Source organism: Vulpes lagopus, chromosome 11 (genome assembly GCF_018345385.1).
Source record: "Vulpes lagopus strain Blue_001 chromosome 11, ASM1834538v1, whole genome shotgun sequence".
In the NCBI taxonomy this organism is placed as follows: Eukaryota; Metazoa; Chordata; class Mammalia; order Carnivora; family Canidae; genus Vulpes; species Vulpes lagopus.
Genome location: NC_054834.1, coordinates 74126051 through 74140603, shown reverse-complemented (window position 1 = coordinate 74140603; position 14553 = coordinate 74126051). Strand labels below are relative to the sequence as shown.

The window sequence follows — 14553 nt, the reverse complement described above, 5'->3', positions numbered from 1 at the left end:
CCGGGGGACCCCTGTGAGGCACCAGTGAGGTAGGAGGATGGGGAGTGGGAGGGACAGCCCAAGGGGCTTGGGACACCCACTGCACCATGTTTCCGCTTCTAAGGGACACAGGCCTGTGTTCGATAAAAAGGAACTTAATAAAATATTTAAGGGTGAACACTCAGCTGTGAGCAGGAACTGTCAGCTAAAAATATTCTGTGGTAAACCAGGCTCAGAGGAGCCAGGCCTTGGAAGTGGAGGTGCAGGAAGGCAGTGGCGCGTCGCAGGGCTGCCCCTTCCCCACTGAGGGCAGAGAAGTCAGGGGCCGGCCCACTAGACAGCGCTCCAGCCTTAGCACTTGCCCCCACCTATGGACTTGAATTGTTCCAGAAATGGAATTCCAGTGGCAGCTGTCTCAGGACTCCCAGAATTCTGCAACTTTCAGAATCCAGATATTCCCTTTCCCTTCCCACATCACTTGTTTCTCAAAATCATCCTGGGCTTCTCCCTGGACCAGAACCTGAGCTCTCGCACATGTCCCACTTCCTTGGAGGCTCAGACCAGATGGGGAGGCAGTAAACCTGCAGAGCTGGGAGCAGCGCTGCTGATGTGCAGGTTCAAGAGGTATTCTTAGCCAGCATGAGCTAGAGGGCCAGGAAACAGGCACCCCAGCAGTTCAGAGGGCTCCTGCCCAAGCAGATCCAGAGGCTGGGAGTGGGGAGGGAAGGCGTGTGGATGGGGGGCTGTCTGTGCTGAGAAAAGAGAGGGCGTGTGGGAGATACTCCTGGGGCAGAGGCATGGCAGGTCCACCTCCACAGCTGGCCATCTAGCCACTGGTGGCCCAAGCCTGCCTCTTCCCTGCCCTCCACAATTTCCCTGACTCCCTCATTCACCCTTTAATGGGCCCCTCCACTGGGACCCACTGGCCTATCTCCTCCACTGGGACAACTGGGCCCCAATTCTTTGCAGTAATCCTTGGGTTCTGCCTTGCCAACCACAAAGGACAGAGGCTACTACTCTGTCTTTGGGCTCTCGTAAGAAGCCAAAGTCCAGGGCCTGGGCTTCGTTTCTGGGGAGCTTACATTTGGCTCCACCTAACCGGTCTGCTCTCTGTTCTGCACGATTCACTCACTGGTTTCTTCGTCTGTGTTCATGGCAGTCTCCCCCTGGAAGGCTCTCCCTTATTTTTGGACAGAGCCTGGTTCCTGTGTACCCTAAGCCAACCGAAGCGAGGGTTCTTACTCCCTGCCGGGCCCACAGGAGGGTCTTCCCACCCAGACCATGCCGGTGCATGCTCCATTGGAATGCTGGCTTACCTCGATACGGCCAGTGTCGGGCTGGAAGCTGCGTGCAGGGTCCTCGGTGGTGACCCGGCACTGAATGGCACAACCGTTGATTCGGATATTCTCCTGCCGCAGGCCCAGGTCAGGCAGGCTCCGGCCCTCGGCCACATGGATCTGGGCGTGAACCAGATCCACACTGCAGGGGGGTTAGGGAGAAGGGGAGCATGAGGCAGGGGATGGATGGGGAGGGTGATCCCCATCCCTGCCTGCCAGCTCTTCATTCATGAGCTGGGGCAGCAGGATCCTTCCACCCAGACCTATGGCCCCTGCCTGGGCCCATGGGGGCTGGGAACTCTGGGCAGTGTGAGTAAGAAGAGGGCAGCTGGAGGGGGGGGCCAGCTGAAATATCTACATCTACCTGCTGTCGTCCCTCCCACCAAACGATGCCTCCCCATACTCTGCCCTAACCTCTCCCTAGGGTCTCTCCATCCTCCCACCTCCCCCGACCCAACCTTGATGAAGCCTGATTTGAAGGCTCAACTGCTCATGCTGAGAGTGGTAGGTACTACGCCCTGATGGGGGGAGGGGAGGGAGTTGGTGGGAGAGCAGGGTTGTGAGGGCTGTAGGGAGAGGCTGTGAGGGGACATGCTTCGGTGAGAGTGCCTTCCGCCCAGGAGGTGTGTCAAGGCTGGGCTCGTGCCTGAGACCCCAACCTAAAGAAGATCTCAGTGCACAAAGCTCTCCAAATGTGCATGATTTTATAAGCTCAGCCTCACTGACTGCCATGCTCCTAAGGACAGTGACAAATCCAAGTGGAACAGCTATTAAAAAAAAAAAAACAAAAAAACTCAGGGTCATAAATGTATTGTCACTGAGGCTTGTGGCAGGGACAGCCTGTAAACGGCACTGGAAGATCTTCTCCCAGGTCCTGTACTTGCCACTAAAGCATTTCATGGGAGCGACAGTGACTACCGGGCGTCCCTATGTCCATGTACCACGGGCTTAAGGCTGTGTTCTTTTCCAGCCTGTGCTCCACAGTGATACTCTGAATCTGTCATTCCCATCAGAGGAGGAGCCTGAGGGTCAGAGAGGCTGCAGCTCACCCAAGCTTTGCGTGGCCAGTGACCAGGGAGGAACCTGCACCCTGGTCTGTGTTGGACACAAAACCCCTACTCCAGAGCAAGCATAGGCTTCCATCCTTAACAGAGCAGGCTTGTGGCAGGCCCAAGACTGACAGTGAGTTTATAGTGGCACAATGGGGCAAAGTCTCATGGAGTCAGAATCTGAAGCTGGAGCGGCCACCTCAATTCAGCCTTTACCTCAAGAGAACAAGGCGTCTGGAGGCCTGTGTGTGCCTGCTGGGCAAAGGCAGGCGCCCCCACAGCATCCTCAATCTCAGGTGGGGGTCAGGGGAGGAACAAACTGTCAGAAAAGTTCCAGTGTGAGATGTGCTGGCCCAAAGCCAAGGCTTCACACTTAAATGGCTCAAAATATGATCCTGAAACAACTGAATGGTTTATAAAAGGAGCAGATTTTTTAAAGGTCTGTACTCAGTGCTTGTGGAGCACAAACTGATACAAGCAATCTGGAAACCTGATTAGGCTTTGCTTGGGTAACTGCACTGTAAGAGTCTATCCCCACCCTTCAGGGGCGAAGGAAAAGATTTAGACACAAAAATGGTGTGACCACCCTTTACGAGCCACAAAAACCAGAAACGACCTGACCCGCTAGCAATGGAGAGCCATTTTGGGAAGTCATGAAACACACATCTACAGTTCTAGAAAGACTACTGGCCTGGAGGATGCCTTCAACTAATACTAATTTTAAAAGTAGAAGAGGGGGATCCCTGGGTGGCGCAGCGGTTTGGCGCCTGCCTTTGGCCCGGGGCGCGATCCTGGAGACCCGGGATCGAATCCCAAGTCGGGCTCCCGGTGCATGGAGCCTGTTTCTCCCTCTGCCTGTCTCTGCCTCTCTCTCTCTCTCTCTGTGACTATCATGAATAAATAAATAAAATCTTAAAAAAAAAAATTATAAAAGTAGAAGAGGAACTCTACACATAACATCTCAATTATGTCAAAATACGTATATAGTAAAATAAAAATGGAACAAAACCAGGAGAGTTAGGGTCGACACTGACAATTCTGCTGGGCTGGCAACTCTCTTGACCTGAGCTTCCACTCCTCATCTGAAATATGGAAGGATTAGACTTTCCTCTGGGGCATCAGCCCCAGCCTCCTCAGCAGCCTGGTTCTGAAAGTGGGGCTCTGAATCGTTTTTTTATTTGCTCCTTCATTTTTATGATAAGCATATGATGCTTTTCTTTCTTTTGTTTTTAGAGAGAATCTTAAGCAGGCTCCAGGGCCCCATCCCACAGCCCTGAGATCATGACCTGAGATAAAATCGAGAGTCAGCTGCTTACCCGACTGAGCCACCCAGGTACCCCACATGTAATGCTTTTCTAATAATTTTTGTAAAAAGTACCTAGATCCTTAACTGCTCTCTACCACAGTGGGGGGGTGGGCCGAGCCCCCACTAAATGCCCCCCCAATATGTGGATTTTATGGGAAACCTGGAAGCTGCCCCGCCCTCAGAAGTGCCCCGCCCCTGAAGCCCCACCCACTCACTCGGTGATCTCCTCGGTGACTGTGTGCTCCACCTGCAGGCGTGAGTTGACCTCGATGAAGTAGTGCCTGCCATGCCGGTCCACCAGGAACTCCACCGTGCCTGCGTTCTCGTAGCCCACCTGTGGGGCGGCCGTGTCAGCAAGACATCAATCAGCAGGGTGGGACCGATTGGGCTCTGACTGGGCCCTGACAGCCACTCTGGCTCAGCCACAACCACTGACCGGTTCCAGAAAGAACAGACTGCACTCCCAGCCTCAACAGCCCTGCCCCTAGGGCAAGCGCCTGCAGCTCATGCCCCTCTCTTCCCCCTTGGGCTGAAGGGGCTGAAGTCCCAGGCTCTGGCGACTGCACCCAGCTTCTCTGAGGCAACAACTCAGGAGCTGCCACTGGCAGCTGCACTCAGAACCCTCCCCAGTGGACAGGCCCCACCACGCACCCCAGTCTCTGCTGGACCTTCTCATTCTCAGAGGGTTTTCAGAAAGTTCCCCTCTGCTCTACGCATCACCAGGACCTCTGACCATGACCCAAAGAGGTGTCCTCTGAGAGGAACCAGCAGTGATGATCCTTCTAATACAAAATTCAACCCTCTTTCCAGTCTCACTCTTGTCCTGCCAGAACCACAAAGTAGACTTCAGTGAGCTCCCTCAGACCTGTTATAGGACACACTGCCTAAGCCAGTGAATTAGACCCAATTCCAGGTAAGATTACTCATATGAAATAACCCAAATGGCAACTCTAAATTAGACCCTAACCAAGCCTTATATTAACTGTGTCTGAAGCTTCCCTGTGAGTGCTGACCCTCTCTTTCAGCTGGGGAAGGTCATAGAATCATCTGCTGCCCGAAAGGTCTGAGGGGGCCAGGCTCTGCAAGGAGAGCAGCACCCGGGGGCCCACCTGGGTGCCGAGGAAGGCAGATTTGAGAAGATGCTCTCACTCGGGGCCCTGGGAAGGGAGGTAGAGGTGGGGGCAGGATACTCCGACTCTGAGAGGGGGTGGGTTCAGGAGGGCCCAGAAGAACAGAAGGGGGGGCCCCCTGCTACAGGCCTGGCCACGGCAGGTGCTCTCCTGGGCAGGCCTGAGGGCAGGTCACTGTTGGGGAACCACCTGCCATCTCCTACCTCCACGACCCAGTAGAGCAAAGACTGGCAGGAGGAGGAGGACCTGAGGATTCGATGGGTGGCAATAAAGGTGATGCAGGGGCCAGTCAAGAATGAATGACAGGAAATGCCTTAGTAATGTTTCTTAATCTTGACAGAATCCACTGGATCTCATTCCTTTTGTTTCAGGAGTGAGGCAGTGCCACGCAGAGCTCCGTCTGTGCAGAGGGAGTGGCTGGAAACCTCTTTCCCTTCCTCTTCTCAGCCTTTCTGGACTCCAAGCTTGGTCTCTGGGCCTGGCACCTCTGCTCTCACACAGCGAGGATCCAAATCCCATGTTACCGCTTTCTCCTCCCCAGACAGTCCTCACCTCTGTCTACCAGAGCCAGTCACTTGGGGCCTCCCTGCTCCCTAGCAGATTGTCCACATGTGGACATGACTACTGGCCACGAGGCCTAAGCTGGTAGGAGTTCAGAGGAAGCCACAGGTACAGGCTCCTTATCTCCATGAAGGAGACTGTCCCAGAAGGCCCCTGCCCTTCACCTGCTTAGCAAGTTTGACAGAGTCACTGGTGAGCCGTGTCCGAAGCTGGGGATCCAGGTGGGCTGCAGGAGCAATCTCAACCACTTTCTGGTGCCGCCGTTGGATGGAACAGTCTCGCTCATAGAGGTGCAGAATATTCCCGTACTGGTCTCCTACAGTGAAAGGTAAGCTGGCCTCAGTGTCTCCTGGGACCTAAACACTTCCTAAATATCCACCAATCCCATATAGCCTCCTGGGGCCAATCCATGCTTGCCCCCGGCAGTTGGGGCAGTCAGGAGGGAAACGGTCAGCACCAAGGCCTGGGCCCTGACCAGTCCAGCCTCCATGGCTGGCCTTCCCAGGGGAGGTTCTTCCTGAGGGGTGGCTCCTGGACACCAGCTGTGGTGAGCCCAGAAAGATCAAGCCCACTTGGCTCCTGCCTCGTGTGGTGGCCCCGTGAACGCCCCCACTCACCCAGGATCTGCACCTCGATGTGGCGTGGCTTCTCAATGAACTTCTCCACAAACAGCGCCCCATTCCCAAAGGCGGCCAGGGCCTCCGAGTAGGCCCGGTTATAGCTTTCCTCCAGCTCCTGAGAGGGCAGGCAAGCTGAGCAGACACTGGGCCCTGTAGCTCAGCCTCACCCTCTGCGGGACCCCCGCCCACTCTGGGAACCCCAGGCTCTGTTCTGCAGGTGGCCTCACAGGCCAGCGGGGCTCCCTGCTCTGCTCCCAGCCCTGGGCTTCTGCTCACCTCATAACTGTGCACGACCCTCATGCCACGCCCCCCACCTCCATAGGCGGCCTTGAAGATAATGGGGAAGCCATAGGTGTTAGAGAATTCATGGGCCTCATGCAAGGAAGTGATGGGGGCATCTGTGCCAGGGACCACAGGGACACCTGTAGGGAGAGAGGCATGTGGGTCCTCTGTAACAGGCTGGAATCTCTGCCCGAACCCATCAGACCCTCCTTAGACAGCCCCTCTCGAGCTGTGCGGGCCACAGTTGCTTGTCCACCACATGTACCTGCAGCAATGGCGATGGCCCGGGCCTCCACCTTATCGCCCATCTTGCGGACCACCTCAGGGCTCGGCCCAATAAACCGAACCCCTGCATCCTGGCAGGCTTGGGCAAAGTCTGCTCGCTCTGACAGGAACCCGTAGCCAGGGTGCACTGCATCCACATTGTTTTCCTGGGGGCAGGAGCAGTCAGAGGCATGCAGCATCTCTCAAAATCTCTCACACAGGTCCAGCCCAAAACCTGTGGCTCAAGCATCTCCCCCCACTTCATCTGGTCGGTCCATCCATCCATCCATCCATCCATTCATTCATTGATTCATTTACCCAGTCCCCTATTCACAGACACTTACTATGGGCTGCCCTGGGTGGGGGGAAGGCACAGGACTCAGGCCTAGCCCAGCCCAGCTCACCTTGGCCACCTTGATGATGTCTGGGATGTGCAGATAGGCCTGCACTGGGGCAAGGCCGCGGCCGATGAGGTAGGCTTCATCTGCTTTCTGCCGGTGCATCTGGCCTGTGTCCTGCTCCGAGTAGACAGCTACAGTGCGGATGCCCAGCTCTGTGCAGGCCCGGAACACACGGATAGCAATCTCACCTTGGAGGGAGGGGGCAACGGGACAAGATGTTAGATTCCTGGGTCCTTAACAGAAGCAGAAGGGGAGTGGAGAGCTGGTGCGCAGGGCAAGCGCAGAACAGAAACACTAAGGTTGGGCTAGACACGTGGCTCCTCTTGCTGGCCCCAAGGGCACTCACCTCTGTTGGCCACCATAACTTTCTTGATGGGCTTGTACTCCAGGCGCCGGACATTTGGGGAGGCAGCGGGGGCAGTGGAGCTTCGGTGGATACCCAGGAGCCTCAGGCCCCCACGGACAGTTTGGAACTTCAGCATCTGGGAAGTCAGAGCTGGGTTAGAGCAGCTTCGGCAAAGAGGGTCTCCCAGGAAGAATGAGGGTCCTACCCCCATCCTGCCATTGTAGCGGCCCCACATGAAAGCCAGCACCTCACCCTCCTCAATTCCCAGCCACACCCAACATTCCCTTGGGGGCCAATTGGCTGTAGGGAAGGGAAAAAGCCAAACCCAAACAGAACCCAATCTCACCCTAGCACTCTAATAACTTTCACAACACTCCAAGCTCTTAAAGCAATTGTGGGGACCAAGCAGAGACCCTGAGTGCCCTCAGTGTGCACACTGTCAGAGTCCCCTTCAATGCCTTCTGTGAGGCCCAGCGGCCTGGGTTTTAGGACCTCTCCACACCACACTGGCCCCTGTGTCCTTCCAGAAGGGTTCCACCTGGCCAGGCAATGAGGGTAATGACAGATCTCTCGAGGAGCCTACCTGCATCACCGTGCCCTCTCAGGAAGCCACACCTCTGTCAGACTTTAGAAGCAAGGACTTGTTCACACAGTGGCAGAAGCCTCCTTTTCTACCAAGGGTTAAAGTGCACTGAACTTCAGATATCACCACATTATCTCCCCCTCACGGATCCACCAGCAGCCCAAGACTCTGAGATCTGCTTCAGATAACGGGCCCACTAGCCCAAACTACCACATAGGATTAAGTCAAGAAGAGGCAAAGCACTCCTTTAGAACAAGGGCGGCAACAGAGCAGTAAATAGGTGGTTAATAAACCATGAGCAGTTTCACCTCACCAGAAATCACCAGGGACAAAAGAGAACAGGGAGGTGCCACTTTGCCTATTAAATTAGCAACAGTGTTGTAAAACAATCAGATTTAGTGCTGGTAAGGCCTAGGGAGACAGACACACAAGGTGAGGTCTGGATATCAGGGCAGCTCTCTGGAAAGCTCTCTGGAAATCCTATCAAGAACCTTTGAAATATTTTTGCCCCTTGGCCCAGTGGTTACCATTCTAGGAATCCAACACAAGGAAATATTATTCTAAAATGGGAACCAAGATGGATGCAGAAAGATGTTCAAAACAGCATTATTTACAATAGAAAATAATTAGAAGCCACTTAAAGATCCAACAATAGGGCATCTATACAGACATTATAAAATCATTAAGAATGACTATTTGCACAGCTCTATTTACAAGGGAAATGCTTATAATGTGATGCTACAGAAATTAAAAAAGGTAAATAATATGATTTCATGAAGCTTTTTTTAGGTGAGGAAAAGAACTAGAAGGAGCTCTGTCAGACAGCATGTCACTCATTCCTGTATTCTAGAATTGGTGCAGTGTTGTTCTTTTCCTTCTCTATCTTCTCCAGACAGTCTATATCTTCTCCACTAGGGGTGTATTATTTACAATTAGCACTAAGAAGGCATATACGGAAGGGGGAGGAAGATCTTTGCAGAAAAAAAAGGTAAGGAGAGCGCCTGAACTGTCTCCCTGGGGGAGGTAAAGGACTCAGCATTTGTCCTGTGAAACCACAGGCAGCAAGGCTGAGCCCCCTCTACCTCACACAGTGGGGCCACCTCACCTTCCTCATCTCTTGGTTAACGAGACGGCTATGGGTCTTCCTCACCTGTGTACAGATGAGCAGCCTCACAGCTGAGGGCCAGTGGCACCAAGATTCTCAAACCTCCAGAAGTTTCAACTATTTCCCAGGGAGGCCAAGCTTTTCTCCCACCTGGGTGGGTTTGCTCCTGCTACCACTTAGGCACTTACCTATCATCTTGTGTGTAAACACCCCCTTCTACTCCTGCTCCCTTTTCCAAATACAGAAAGGGATCACTGGAGGCTGTGTGGAAGGTGGGCATCAAGTGCCTCTCAGCTCACAGCTAGGAAAAGAGGGAGCCTGAAACACCCACGCAGGCCTCAGAGCTCATTCCACCATGACTGATCTTCACAGATGCCACCCCACCCCCCCCGCCTCTGGGCTGGGACAAAAGCCTCCAAATGCTGCTGAACCCGCATCCAAGCAGATCAAGCCCTGGGGTACAGCAGAGAGCCAGGCAGAAGTTCACAGAGAAGAAAGATAGATCAGGGCCCTCTCCCTGAAGTCAGAGCACTGGGGAAAGGAATGCAGAGAGCAGCCCCATCCAGCCACTGGTGGCCCAGCATGCAAGCCTGGAGTCCATAGGCCTGGGTCTGCCCCAGCTGAGATCCAGGCTCCCAAGACCTCATGTCCTCATCTGTGAAACTGGACACCACCACCCCCAACCTCTGTGGGTCATCCTGGGGGCCAATGGGCCCGTGCCCTGAGCATGGCAGGACTGCTGAGACACTAGCACTTGCTTCCCAGAAGAGAACAGGAGCAAGAAGGTACTCCATCTCCATGCAGCCCCACACAACCCACATTCCTGCGCACATTCCGCAGCACCAGGGCCCGCCACCCCAGTGTGCCTGGCCCATGCTCTCCCCACAGCACTCACCCTGCAACAGCCAGGCACCCAACAGCTGCTTCTGCCCAGGGAGGCCATGGACAGCTGGCTGCTCTGCCTGAGGTCACTGGCACTGGGATACAAAGGCCTCAGGCACTAGAGTGCTGGAAGCCTGGGTCTTGGCCAAGACTGAAATCAGGGGAAGGGGCGCCCCCAGTGGCTCTGGGCCTGAAGCAAGGGGAGGCAGGGAGGTCCAGTCATGAAGGTAGCAGGTGACTCACAGCCTGCCCTGACCCCCTGGGACCAGGAAAGATTGCAAGGGAGGTGGTCTGAGGCAGGCTACCAGCCAGCAGACAGACAGCAGGCAGCCAAGACTGATTTAGGACCTGCTGCCACTTGGGGTTAAAGGCACAGAAACATCAGTGAGCAAGGAGAGCGGGGTCTGGGAGGCTAGGAGGGCGGGGCTCGTGTGGATGACAAAGGACACAGGTCATGCTGCCCCGCAGAACCCAGGTAGAGATGAGTCACACATGACCCCGACCCCCCACCCCTCCTGCCCACCAATGCTAGGCTTGGGACAGGAGCACACAGAGATGAACTAAAATGTCACCTCAGGGGGATCCCTGGGTGGCTCAGCGGTTTAGCGCCACCTTCAGCTCAGGGTGTGATCCTGGAGACCCAGGATCGAGTCCTGCATCGGGCTCCTTGTGTGGCATGGAGCCTGCTTCTCCCACTGCCTGTGTCTCTGTCTCTGTCTCTCTCTGTGTGTGTCTCTCATGAATAAATAAATAAAATCTTAAAAAAAAAAATGTCACCTCATTCCCATAACATGTCCACCCTTCCTAGAACTTGGCTAACTCAGTACCCAGCCTCTCCCCTTGTCAAATCCCACTCTCCTCCTAGACCTGAAACCCAGGGGTGTGGGGGTCAGGTGCCTGGTGCTTCCTGAGACCTTTCCAGAATCAATTACAGTTGAGGGAAACCTGCAGGACAGAGGTAGGTTGCCTCACAGAGCCCTCTCTTCCGGGAAGTAGGACATTTGTGGGTCATGTGTGAGAGTCCACTCATGGTATGTTGAGTTTGAGGGATGGGCCAAAGGGAGGCACGAAGGGAGGTGCTGAGTGGGCAGATTCTACTGCTCCCTGAATCTTGCCCCATCTCCTAACCCTGGAGGGAGGAGAGGCCCTATGCAGTGCTGGGTGGGGGTGGGGGTACGGGGGGTGCTGTGGAGGCAGGAAGCCATGCCGCTGGAGGCTGGCGAGATCTACTGGTAGAAGTGGAGTCCCTGAGATGGGAGCAGAGGGCAGTGGGGAGGTCTCCAAGCACCAAACTCCTTTCCCACAGCCCTCCTAGAGGGGCTGCCTCTGACATTAAATGGGGCCCCTTGCTCAGAGATCAAGCCCTGGCATCGTGGAGTCACCTGAGTGCCAGCCTCTCCCCACAGTGGCACTTTCCCAAAAACAGCCTCTGGAGTGCCAGCCTTCCCTCAGACACTGTTCCAAGTGGCATCCTCGTCATCCTCACACTAGGGCAGAGAACACCCAAAGGTGCTGGTCACAGGGGAGTGGTGTGGGGTTGGGGCCAGGCTCCCACCGTGGGTTTTGGTTAGTGGATGGTAACCACGAAATCCTCAAACTCATTGACAATCTGGCTAAGAATCTCCCTTAAAATCTCCAAGGGCCTCGTTAACCAAAACTGGCATCTTGGAAAGCTCTCATATTGTTGCATTATGACCTTCCCTGATCCTGCCTGATAGAGCTGGAACCCTTCAGCCAGCGAGGCTGCTTTCCCGGACAGCACAGCCTTGCTGGCTGGATCTCCTCAGGAGAGGCAAGGCTGCTCAGATGGTATCAGAGCAAAGAGCCTCTGGTTATCTGCCCCAGGCACACCATGTTGCCTTGCTCCATGCTGATGATGTGTATGGGTGAAAATCTTCCCTAACATCAGCGATGGGGAAAGAAATAGTAAGAGAAAAGCAACTACTGTCACCTGTAGATCCCTTAACCTGGTTTCCTCTCCAGAGAGCTGACAGTCCCAGAGAGGCCTGTTTGCTATTTTTTGCAAATGCCAGCTGACAGATCTCTTTCCTTGGCCTTGGGTTGTACATTAGAGACAGGGAATAAGACGGCTTTGACTCTCACTTGGGACATGTAAACAACGCCTTGCCGGCAAGCGTGAAGCAGAATGAAGCAGGGAGTGTCTGAACACCTGCTTTCTCCCTGCTGCCTCTCAGTGTGACTCCACACTTTCTACTTCTCCCTGAGCTTCGATTTCTCCTCCAACACTGGATCAATAAGCTCAGCATTCTCCTTCGAGAAGGCAGTGATAACAATCAAGTCAGGATGGTGCCTACAACAACCCGTGGAAGGAGGGAGGGGAAAGGTGTGAACACCTTCTCCCCAATCTCGATGATCTGCCCACTTCGCTTCTAGGACATCCAATGCTCACCAAGCTCTGCCTACATGCCAGGCTGGTGCTGGCGGGTAGGGACACACACTGACCAGCACACCGAGCAGTGCCTCTACTCTTTACCAGGTAACTGAGCTACGCATGGGATGTTCTGCAAGTACTAACTCAGGTATCTCTTACAATTCCTTATCATTCCCTTGTGTGGATAAGGAATCCAGTGTAGTGGTATTACAGAACACCCCAGGTCACCTAGCAGGGCTGGTTTAGAGCCCAATTTGTACACTGCACTCTGAAGCAGGAGCTCTGATCCATGAGGGCATTTGGAGTCATCACAACTAAAGGAGTAAGTTGTGGCTTTCATCAAAAGTACAGCATGACAGGTACTTGGAAACCAAAAACCAAAAATCACAGTCTTGATAAAAACTGTGTCACTGGTCTGAACTTGCAGCAGGGCCCCCAGGGGCACTCTGCCACTTCCCACCAGGGAGCCGGCCAGCAGTGCCAGCCTTCATGTGTTCCTGGTAAGCTACGGCAGCTTCAATTTGTCCAATAAATAGTCAAAATGGCACTAGAAGTCCCACCACTTCAGACCTTGACTACATCTCCCAGGCTGCCTCTTGCAGCAAGGAGCAGCACAAAATTCTGTCAGGCCACTGACAAATTTGACCAAATTTTGGTCCACACAAAATGGCCACTGTGCTAAGGGTGGGTGTACTCTCAGCCAGAGGAGCCCTGCTGGGACCAGGCTAAGGCAGCCACCTGCATGGTCACTGTGGCCAAGCGTCAGGCCCTGGAATGCTCCTTCAAGGATCTGTACTGCTTCCACCCTAAATATCCCTGGTCTTCACATGGCATCTCCTACAGCCTTAGGGGACAGCTGTGGGCAGGAGGCTCACTAGAAGGGAGAGCCGTGGCTCTGCTTTGGGGGTGCCTGGCTGATGGCAGTTTTGGAAGCCCTCAGTCTGGACTGCCCGCCACTCGTTCCCAAGCCCCTCAGCAAATCCACATCAGAGGTATGTAGGGGGACAGCGAGAAGAGGTGAGAAGGGAGAACAGATCAGAAACAGGCCCCAGGAATCTCCAAATGAACTATAAAGACTCCCATATATCTACTCCCCCGACTCTCCCCAGCACCAGCACCCCAACCAGGCTCCTTCCCTGGCCCCCAGCTGGCCTCTGCAGGGCCAGCAAAAGCAGGTCAAAACCAGAAGGAAGGAGTTCTTGGCAGAGGATTCCAGCCATGGCAAAAGCAAGTCTCTGGTGGATGGGGCTGCTCTCGGGGAGCTTTCTCTCCAGGCAGCTCTTGCACTGTCCTAAACGTGTCCAAGAGGGGGCCTCTGGGCTGGTGGCCAGCAGGGACAGATGAAAAGAAAGGACTCAGCCGGTATCAAAGAGCCTAAGAGAGGCCTGACTAGGGCTATGATGTCTGGGTAGGGGGAGCTGAAGGAAGGACACAAAAACAGTGAAGGTGACAGACAAAGTAGAAAGAGCAAGAATACCAAAGTCAGAGACAGGAGTGGAAACAGCATGTGGCCCAGGGCAGCACAGCCTGCTGCTGCCCTAAGTGGCCACAAGAGTTCAGAGACACACCAGCATGGCCCCACAGGCCCCTCCTGCTCCCCTGGCCCTCTGATTTCAGGCAGCAGGCACAGGGGACAGGGTGGGGCAGCCACACCAGGACAAATGGTGCTGTGTGAGCTGCTGGGATGTGTAGGCAGGGGGACGTAGCAGGCTCAGAGAAAGGAGGCAAGGAAGGGGTCTGGTCCTGCAGGGAAGGACAGGACTGAGGAGGGGGCAACTGGCATAGCAGCGGCTGCCCTGTCCCAGCCTCTTTCAAGGACAGGGAGCCTTGCAGGGCGAACAGTGCCCCCTGGTGCAAAAGGAGAGCTACTGCTGACCTGCGCATGCTCGCCTAGGTACCAGTTTGTCAGAAGGCCACTGGCCCTGAGTGCTCTGAGTCCTTTAGGGCTCACTCAGAAGTCAATCCTGGACACCCACCTCCTCAGGGAGCTTGAACCTCCCTGGAAAAGCTCTGTCATTGTCCTTGCCACACCCCACTGTCTTCCTGTCTATGGAGGATGTCTATAAGGTCCTCCATGGCACAGCTGTCCATGGCAAGAAGCACTTCATGTCCTAATGATTCGTTGACCCATCTCATGAGCCACTGTGAGGACCGTGGGGATGGGATCCTCAGTTTATTTTGTTTTCTGTTGACTTCCTAGCACTCTGTACTGTGCCCGACACCGTGACTAAATGTCTGGGGAACAAATGAACAAACCAATGAATGAATCCTCCAGATCACACAAGCTTCCAGAAATATTATGGCATGCTAATGAAA

At 54.4% G+C, this 14553-nt stretch overlaps 1 protein-coding gene across 6 annotated transcripts in view; it reads right to left on the bottom strand.

The window, feature by feature from the left end:
- PC (pyruvate carboxylase) overlaps positions 1–14553 on the bottom strand; it is a 118097-nt gene that overhangs the window by 15810 nt on the left and 87734 nt on the right. For 5 of the 6 annotated variants that reach the window (XM_041721780.1, XM_041721781.1, XM_041721778.1 and 2 more), the window contains 8 exons: positions 7276–7411; positions 6933–7117; positions 6530–6695; positions 6259–6404; positions 5980–6097; positions 5527–5678; positions 3887–4005; positions 1296–1458 (listed from right to left, as the gene is read on the bottom strand). In XM_041721780.1, coding sequence (XP_041577714.1) covers positions 1296–1458; positions 3887–4005; positions 5527–5678; positions 5980–6097; positions 6259–6404; positions 6530–6695; positions 6933–7117; positions 7276–7411 — 1185 coding nt within the window. Of the gene's footprint in view, positions 1–1295; positions 1459–3886; positions 4006–5526; positions 5679–5979; positions 6098–6258; positions 6405–6529; positions 6696–6932; positions 7118–7275; positions 7412–9858; positions 9996–14553 lie in introns of those variants that run through there. The other variant, XM_041721776.1, reaches the window with a different exon arrangement.